The sequence below is a fragment of the Prionailurus bengalensis genome, chromosome E3 (genome assembly GCF_016509475.1).
Source record: "Prionailurus bengalensis isolate Pbe53 chromosome E3, Fcat_Pben_1.1_paternal_pri, whole genome shotgun sequence".
In the NCBI taxonomy this organism is placed as follows: domain Eukaryota; kingdom Metazoa; phylum Chordata; class Mammalia; order Carnivora; family Felidae; genus Prionailurus; species Prionailurus bengalensis.
The window spans coordinates 5,184,312-5,193,707 of record NC_057357.1 but is presented as its reverse complement, the minus strand read 5'-3'; the positions used below and the strand labels follow the sequence as shown (position 1 = coordinate 5,193,707).

The following is a 9,396-nucleotide window of genomic DNA, read 5'->3' as shown; positions in this document are numbered from 1 at the left end:
CTCTTTCTTTTCATGCCTATCTGATTTGTCAGCTTTAGCCCCTCTTACCTTCTCGTGCTTCTCAGAAAGTTCTCCAAAACTTTCACTTCTTTTCAGTTGTTCCTTTTTCATCACAAAGGATCTTCCTTCTACCACAGTAAACTGGAATTGGAGGTTGTGAAAAGGACTCCCCTTATGATTAAAATAATGAACACTGCGTGTGTTCCCTTGCACCTGTGGGTGTGTTTGCCATGGACCATCTCTGGGAATGCATATCTTGCTGAGTCACCTTGCCTTCATTGTGACTTTCAGATCTAGGTCCCCATAGTACTTTCTTCCTTCTTTCTTCCCCATTTCCTCCCTCAGTATCTTCTCCTTGTTTTCCGGCTTTAGAACTCTAGCTCAGGATTTGCCTTGTCTTCTATTGCTTTTTTCCAGGTGAAAAATAACTCAGAATTATTTTTCAGAGTTACGAAATGTGGTTGAGTGATCACAACCCCATTAAGCAACATTATCATTTGACAGCAAACAGGTAGGGCAGACTTGGGATGACTATGAACATCATGAAGGTAAGAAGACTTTTTATCTTTATTATGTTTCCCCAAGATACACACTGTGGTATCCTCTTTAATAATCTAAAATAACATACAAATGTGTCATCAAGGCAAGTTAAAAAATTACAACTGAATTCTCACAATTGAATAATGAAGAGTAAATGTCAATTAAAAATGTAGTTACAAGAACTTGAGAGAACTATCCATCTGCTTATAATTGATATATTATATAAATATAATAACACAAAACCTATCCTGAAAATGTAAACAAAATTATATTTACATATATGTAACACCTGTAATCTCATCACAAACTTTGTAGGAACAGCATGTTTTGAAAAGTATGACTATTTCAGAACTATTTAAAATAAATACATAAACATAGAGTATAAAAATAAATATAATCATTCTAAGGGCAAGACTTTCAAAATAAACCAATGAAATTTATGGCATATTGTTAGGCTATCTATCACAAACAATCCTTTGGCTCTAATTTTACATTTTTGAAGTACTTCCCTCCTAATCTGCGTCCCAGTGCATAAAAAACGGGCCCTCCAACTTCTACCTCAGAGGAGAGTTGAATTAAAACAATCTGAAATATTTGGTGGTGCCCTGGGAAGGGACAGACCCTGAACAAAACCCTGGTTTCTCATTGTCCTTCCATGGACTCCTAGACGTGCCCCCAACTCCTAGGAGTACAGTGTGATAACTCTATTCAGCTCATTCTAGAAGGTTCTAGGTTCTTCCAGATTATCTGTACAAGAGACTCCTCTCTTCCTTCCTCAGGCCTGTCATTAGCATCCAGATGGACTTCCTGCTGAAAACCTGCATCTCCCCTGGGCTCTGAAATTGAGAGAAAAAGAGGATGTCCGATTGATTGCAAGGAGGCAAGTCTCCAGTTAGAAAAGATTATTCACATTCCCAGTCAATTGTCATCAGAGTTTAGGCTGATTTATAAATCCATTTTTATCTTTAATCCTTCATTCTAAACCTCAATTCATTTTCAATTTTGATCCTTGGTCTTTGGGGACCCTGCTTCCAAAAATGTCTTACTATGGTGAAGGTCAGGCCCAGTTATCTACATGCTCTGTAGCCAGGACTCTAGGCGATTCTTCTCAGGGAGTAATACAAACAGGAGAGAATGTTGCTTTAGACTCAATGCTCACCTTGGTCCTTTTGTGTTTCTTACGGTCTGAATTAATAACCATACTACAAACATCACCAACACAACAACATCATGAACCATGAGACCAGATGCCTAACCTCCCATTTGAACCCTGAATCCTAATGTTTAACCAAAGCAGTTAGTCCTAAATTTGGTCAGTGCTATATGGCCCGAGTGCCTGTGTCCACCCCCCCGCCAAATCAACATGTTGAGACCCTAACCCAAAAGGTGATGGTGTTAGAACGTGGCACCTTTGGGAGATGATTAGGTCATGAGTGGAGGCCTCATAAATGAGATTAGTGCCCTGATAAAAGAGACCCCAGTGAGCTAGCTCTCCCTTTCCGCTGTGTGAAGACGCAGCGAGAAGGTGGTGAGGACACAGCGAAAAGGTGGCAGTCTGCAGCCCAGAAAACAGTCTGGCATCTTGCTCTCAGCCTCCCAGTCTCCCAACTGTGAGAAAGAAATGTCTGCTGTTCGTAAGTCTGTGGTACTTTGTTATAGGAGCCTGAACAGACTAAGAGAGCCAGTTCGCACAATTCAGACCACATCTTTACTTAATCCTCTGCCCGAATCTGTCACTATGTGTCGATCACAATAAGCCATGCTGAAACTGGTATTCCTTAACCTTTACTCGTTCTGACAAACTTCCTTGACCATAAACCTGAGGGGAAACGTGTGATTGAACAAGATAAGAGACTGTTCTGGAAGTGGGCCAGGTGAGGTGAAGAACGCATATGTGGTCTGGCCATAAGCAACTTGCTCGAAAGCAAATTTGGATGAAGACATAGCTAGTCATAATTTATCTTTTATTACTGGACAGGTAGGCTGTTTCCATGAAATATCATATTGTTAGACATTTATTTTGTTGTAAGTAAATCCCTAGAGTTAATAGTCTCTCAGGGATTAAAGGCCAAAAATGAGTTAAAACAAGAAAGTCAAAACACAATATACGGAAAAATTAGAAACTTTCCTATTTCACACAAAAAATCAACATGTCGTCAAAACTCTCATCCAGGCCCAATTGCTTTGGATGCAGTTATTTCAGCCAAGTCCATGCCTCTGTGACAAACTGGTTTTCTTGAGCTCTGGCACCCACATATTTCCCTGAGGTCATGCCTGGTGTGTGGTTGTCAGCTCGTGGCTGGGACGTGAGTCAGCGTCTGGCTGTGTGGCTGCCCCCACTTCACAGTGTGTGGAAGGCTGATGTGTGGGATGGGGGGCAATGAGCATGCGTCCAGCAATTAGACTCCTCCGAGTTCCTAAGTGGACAATAAATTATTCTGCCTGTACCCTTGATGACACAGACCTACCTTCTCTCAGGCCGATGACCTCAGGCCTCCGTGGTCCCGGGAACTCTAGGGCATGAGGGTGCGATCTCGCCCCCACACCCACAGCTCTGGATCAAAAGCCTGGATCTGGAAGACAGACGGCCCCCTGAGCAGACAGCCTCCAGGTAGGCCCCCCTCCCTGCCACCGTCCAGGCTTTCATTCTTTCTCATCCCGAATCCCGTGTCCCTCCATATTCCCCTCTCTCTCCCACTGGGCACCCCCCCCAAGTCCCCACAGCCCACCCACCTCCTCACACTCTTCCCGGGACACCCTGGTCTTCCAGCCCATGGATCGGATGAATTGAAACCGCAGTTTGTGAAACAAGGGACGCTGGGAGCGGTTCTTCCCGTACAGGAATGAAAAGATGGCCTGTTTGGGGTCCTGGTTATCTTCTTCCATATCATTGGCCAGGTAGCTGGAGAGAGATGTTAGGTTGCTGGTCAGGAGCAGGACAGGCAGGGCCCCCCCCACACACACACACACCCCAGCTCAGCTTCCCAGAAAGGACACAGGCTGCTCACTACCCAGTGTCTCCAGATGCCACCCAGTCACCAAGAAGGCACTGCTGGGCAGAGACGTCTCCCACCGTGATGACAAGACAGAACTGAGCAGGGAAGCCGGTGGGCATGTCCTGCCCTGTGTTCCCAACCCCATGCCCGCCCCTTGCCCTTCACCGTGTCTGTGCACACACCTGTCTCCCTGTGTGGACTGGGGACATACACAGTTCCTGCGGCCAAGAGCTGAGTCCACTCTATTTCTGCAGAAAGTGGCTTTCCTACCAAATGACTAATGTAGGACTTGGTTCATGTGGATGCATCAGTTCAACATGCATTCTCCCCATCCTTCTTCTCATCGCCTCATGGTCCTTGGCATATAAGATATACTTGGGGAGTTTTTGTTCAGTGAATGAATGAGTGAATGAATGAATGCTTTCTCTCATGGTCAAGGGCAATACTGATTACCTCATAGGTTCAAAATAACTTAAACATTTGCAGAATGGAAGGGATTGTGTTGAGTGTTTGGAGAGGAGAGTGTGGATGTATTTTGACAAGACCTGCCTTCAACAGGTGTCTAGTCTAATGGGACTGGGGAAGGGGGTGTGGGGGCTGGATAAGAAATAACTATAGTCCAGGGGCACCTGGGTGGCTCAGTCAGTTAAGCATCAGACTTTGGCTCAGGTCACGATCTCACAGCTCACCTTGTGAGGTAGAGCCCCGCGTCAGGCTCTGTGCTGACAGCTCAGAGCCTGAAACCTGTTTCAGATTCTGCCTCTGTCTCTCTCTGCCCCTCCCCTGCTCATGCTCTGTCTTTCTCTCTCTCTCTCTCTCTCTGTCTCTCTCTCTCAAAAATACACATTAAATATATTTTTTAAATAACTATAGTCCAAAATATCCATAAGACTAGGATTATTTTTTGAAAATGTTTTTTAATGTGTATTTTTGAGAGAGAGACAGACAGACAGACAGGGGGCGGGGAGTGAGAGAGAGAATGAGTGGGGGAGGGGCAGAGGGAGAGGGAGACATGGAATCTGAAGGAGGCTGCAGGCTCCAGGCCCTGAGCTGTCAGCACAGAGCATGACATGGGTCTTGAACTCACATACTACGAGATCATGACCTGAGCCGAAGTCGGACGCTTAACCAACTGAGCCACACAAGCTCCCTGAAAATGTTTTTTTAATGTTCATTTATTTCTGAGAGAGAGAGAGAAAGAAAATGTGAGTGGGGCAAGGGCAGAGAGATGGGGGTACAGAGGATCCCAAGCAGGCTCTGTGAGGACAGCACAGAGCCGGATGTGGGGCTCAAACTCCTGAACCATGAGATCATGACCTGAGCCAAATGCTCAACTGATTGAGTCACCTCAGTGCCCTATGAGGCTAAGATTTTAACAGAAGCGCTACTCAGGTACAAAAGTCAGAGAGGTCAGGGGAGCATCTGTAGATTTGGGAGTTGGAATCAACCTTGAGGACAGGTCATTTTCTTCAGGTGCATGTGTAAAATCAGCTAGACAGAAAACGCAATATAGAAACAGAGGGAAAGGTACTTGGCAGGTTGGGTGGAGAGGGTTGGATCCAAACTGGGAGCTCTGGCCTTGCCCAAGAGCGCCACTGGCCGGCGAAGTTGGAAGATGAAGCAAGGGAAGGGTGCTTTGGAAGGACTTTAGGCACATAACACCCACTGGCTTGGGGACAGCCTTGTAAGACACCAGCAGGAGTATTTACAGTAGGTCTGTGCTGAGTGCTGAGGGCCTGAACTGAAGCATTTGTGCAGGGAATGCAGAGGACAATGATGGATGTCACTTGGGCTTCTCTCTTGGCTTGGGGCAGGGCAGTACACTTCCTTCCTTCTCTCCTCTTCGGATGGTTTTATGTTTTCTATTCTTCAGTCTCTTAACTGATGTTAGGGTTATTTGTGTTTAGAAAGAACAGTATAAAAAACGCTATGCTATAATCCTATCGTTTTCATACACAGACTAAACAGTTTAAAAAAAAACAGGTTAAAAAATAATCAGTTACAAACAGGTTTAAAAAAAAATAGATGAGGGGCGCCTGGGTGGCTCAGTCAGTTAAGCATCTGACTCTTGATTTTGGCTCAGGTCGTGATCTCGTGGTTTGTGAGTTTGTGCCCCGCGGTGGGCTCCGTGCCCACAGCGTGGAGCCTGCTTGGGGTTCTCTCTCTCTCCCTCCCTCTCTGGCTCTCCCCCCTCAAAATAAATAAATAAGCTTGAAAACAACAGCTGAAGGCCAGAGTCCCACTTCTCCCCTCCATTGTCACAGGGTATTGAGTACCACTGATGCCCGAGGCAAAATACTCACAGTGCTACGAAGAAGTGGATTCGTTGGAACTGCCAGGAGAAGAGGCCAGCACGGCTAAAGTAAGCTATGACCATAGACAGGAGATACTGATGGGGAGAGGAAAAAAGCCATAAGACAGGGATCACATCCTAGGGGAAGGAGAAAAGTGGGGGCAGGGCGTGGAAGGCCTCAGCAGGTGCTCATGCTCCCACATGTCGGCTGAACCCGCTTATTTGGTATCAGAAGGTTGGCTGCAAACCCAGGAAGTCAAGGGGAGAGTTTCTGGTGCTCCCAGGGTGGCTTGCTCTGCTGTTTTGGGGGCTTGTCTTTAGGATAGCCAGCTTCAGGAGGGTCTTTGATAAGCTGGAGCAAAGGGGAGCCCCCAGGAGCTGAGAGGAGAGGGGACTTAAGGTGACAACAGCCAGAGAGCCACAACAAGGGTTCAGATCCCAGAAGATCTGCAAGAAACCATGAGGCGCCTGAAGGGAAGTGTAGGCAGCATCAGGTTGGAGAGAGAAGGAGAGCTGAGGGTTCAGAAGGCATCCGCCTGCCCCGGGACAGACGTTGGAGCGAGCGGAAGTACATCTTCGTGGAGAGTGACAGACGATACCTTGTCAGATACCCTCAGGTTTTTGTCCCAGGCCAGGAATCTTTTAACGACAGGATCTTCTGTGAGAAGAAGGCATGTGTTAGGTTGGGAACCAGAACTGGGTTAGTGTGGGAACATTCCAGAGTGAAGAGGAGAATGATGCTTCTTCCCCCTGAAGAGGAGAAAGAGCTTGTAGGATGTGGCCAAGGGTGAGGCTGATGGGCAGAGGTGAGAGGAGACCACTCACTGGCCAAGAAAATATGGTAGTATCCTTGCGGGGTGGTCAAGAGAGAGCTAGGATTCGGATCTTCAGTAAACAGTGGTGCTCTGTCATTATCACGTACTGCTGCAGGGGCCACAGAGACCATAGAGTCATTCACCATCATTTTCTCATTTGACAGTGACCTCAGGGTACAAAGATGGCCTGTCATCCCCCTTCACACAGATGACGGCATTTAGTTTCAAAAGGCCACTAAGAGCTGAGATGTCCCAGGGGCATGACCAAAACCAAGGTTTCTTGTCCCAAAGACAGACCTTTCTCCAATCCTCTGTCACCTAATCCTCTGTCGTTCTTAAGTGTCCCTGATGAGGATCAATATGGGGTCCTCCAAGGATGGAGAGAGAGCTCAGCAGCTAGCAGAGAATTCTTTTCCATTGGAAAAGTGTAGGCGTTGGAAGTTTCTTGTTTTTTAAGGAAAAAAAAGAAAGGATAGGATTGGAGGGTGCTCTGCCTACCCAGCAGCCTGTTGAAAACCTCGTGGTGCTCAGGCAGCACTGAAGACAACCGCTGTCTCTTCAACTTCATCTTGAGTCCACACAGCGTCTCCACGACCCAGACGTCCTCACCCCCTGGGGCTGTCTCCTCCTCTGACTCCTCCCTTCTCCTCTTCCAGCCACAGGAGGGAGGCGGGGGATGGGGGTCTACCCGGGGGGCTGAGTGAACAAACCAGGCTCCAATATAAAGCTTCTGTCTTTGGGATTCAGCCATTGGCCACCCAAGCCCCTCCGCAACCCAAGCCTCCCCTCATTCTCTCTGACCTCGGAGACTATTGGCCTCTCCCAAACCATCTTTCCATCTTTCTGCCTTGTTGATATCCACCTGCCCCCATTCATCTTTGCCACTGTTCCATCCCCCTGTCCTCGAAACTCTTCCTCATTATAGTTAATCTCTCCCATTGGAATAATGGAATAGTGGAATAATTTCCTCTCCTCCTTTATCTCATTTGAGGATCTCATCTCCTGACCCTCCTTCCTTGCCCCCCAGGTTTTCCTTCCATGGGGATATCCTTGTCCTTAGGTCCTGGCTCTCTGAATCTCTCCTGTCACACAAACCCTACTCACATGCTCCTTTCTGACTTGTGTACCCCTTCCTCCTTCCTAGTCAACACTCTCAAGTCCCTTCTTCCTCCTGCTTCCTCACCTGATGGCCCTGGGCTTTCTTCACCCATTACTGCCTGCAGGGGGTACCCCGAGGAGCTGGGCTGTGGGCTCTGGTCCTCAGACCGGGAACACGGTTGACAACCGGCCATGATTTCTCCCAAACTCTTTCTTCCCTTCCAGAAAACTTAGATTGTGTTCTGCTCAAACTCCTCTTCTGGATTCTGGCTGAACACAAGCCCGTTATCACTTCTCCAAGCTGGGGAAAAGCTGGAAGTGAAGAAAAGCTCTGAGAAGATGCTGTTGTCCACCTCCGCTGCTAAGCACTATGGAGTTTGATCCTTCCAATCAGGAAGGTCAGAAGCCTCTGATGTCATCGGTCATTCCAGCCTGGCAACCAGTTTGAAGGAAAACACGCATAACTGCCAGACAGGTGTCCACTTTGGAGATCGGGGTAAAGGATATCTCCTGCCGCCAACCCAGCCTTGGACCGTCCTCCAGAACTGTCCTCCAGAGTCTGGACCACTCTCCAGCAGATGCCAGGCTCCCTCCATGCTAAACTTGAACCATGTCAGACTCTCTCCACCCCTCTACTCCTATTTCAAGGCGCAGTCTGGCGGGAGAGGGAGGAAGCCAACAAGGAAATTTAGCAGGAAGGTAAGACCTTGTGAGAGTGAAATCAGTATCTAAAGAAGGTCCCAGGGACATTGATTTGTTGGGTTAAAAGCTAGTTCAAAATGCTGAATTTGACAGAGCTCCTGTGCTCGATGTTTACTGACACTATGTTTACTGATGCGATTCTGGGCTGGAGGGACACTCATGCTCTACTGAGCCCGAGAGACTTTTTGGGGAGACTGTTTGAAGCGTGCTCACACACGCTTCAAATGGTGTCTACAGTTTCTGAAGTCTATGGGTCGCTCCAAACCTGCCCGTCAGTTGCCATTAATCAGCTCCGCTCTGCAGATAAAGTTTGTGAGCATGTGTATCACTCCTGACCCAGAAATTTCACTACCATTTGTGTATCCTAAGAAGAAAATGGCACATGCACAAAAAGACTAAATGGAAAAATCGCCAGGACAGAATCTGTTTTATTGAGGTGGGGAGACACATGAAAGTATGGATGTAGTAATGCGGACGACCAACTGGTTGTCCCTGTGGTATCAGAGGAAGCGTCGTCTGAACCTCCTTCCTCCTACCTACCTCCTACCTCTGCTTCTCACCCGGGCATCTGAGACTTGCCCTTTCTTCCTTTCCTTTCCTTTCCTTTCCTTTCCTTTCCTTTCCTTTCCTTTCCTTTCCTTTCCTTTCCTTTCCCTTCCCTCCCCTCCCCTCCCCTCCCCTCCGCTCCCCTCCCCTCTCTCACCACCCCTCTCTCCGCTTTCCTTCCCTCCTGTCCCTTCCCTTTCCTTCCTTTTCCTTCCTTCCTTCCTTCCTTTTCTTTCTTTCTTTCTTCTTTCTTTCTTTTCTTTCTTTCTTTCTTTCTTTCTTTCTTTCTTTCTTTCTTTCTTTCTTTCTTTCTTTCTTTCTTTCTTTCTTTCTTTCTTTTCTTTCTTTCTTCCTTCCTTCCTTCCTTCCTTCCTTCCTTTTCTTTCTTTCTTTCTTTCTTTCTTTC

General features: G+C 47.2%; 2 protein-coding genes across 3 annotated transcripts in view; one reads left to right on the top strand and one right to left on the bottom strand.

Annotated features, from left to right (window-relative positions):
- The window catches only part of RBAK (RB associated KRAB zinc finger), a 40,914-nt gene that overhangs the window by 2,132 nt on the left and 29,386 nt on the right, over positions 1 to 9,396 (top strand). Inside the window, exons 2-5 of one of the 2 annotated variants that reach the window (XM_043559614.1) lie at positions 447 to 548; positions 1,320 to 1,420; positions 3,019 to 3,151; positions 7,968 to 8,441. The gene's annotated coding sequence lies outside the window, so the exon portion shown is untranslated. Of the gene's footprint in view, positions 1 to 446; positions 549 to 1,319; positions 1,421 to 3,018; positions 3,152 to 5,800; positions 5,899 to 7,967; positions 8,442 to 9,396 lie in introns of those variants that run through there. The other variant, XM_043559616.1, reaches the window with a different exon arrangement.
- Positions 3,170 to 7,936, bottom strand: LOC122472052 (speedy protein E4-like). Its single transcript, XM_043561369.1, has 5 exons — positions 7,828 to 7,936; positions 7,143 to 7,340; positions 6,429 to 6,487; positions 5,840 to 5,925; positions 3,170 to 3,442 (listed from the first exon to the last, which is right to left on the bottom strand). The coding sequence occupies exons 1-5, from the start codon at positions 7,934 to 7,936 to the stop codon at positions 3,184 to 3,186; spliced, it is 711 nt and encodes a 236-aa protein (XP_043417304.1). The 3' UTR covers positions 3,170 to 3,183.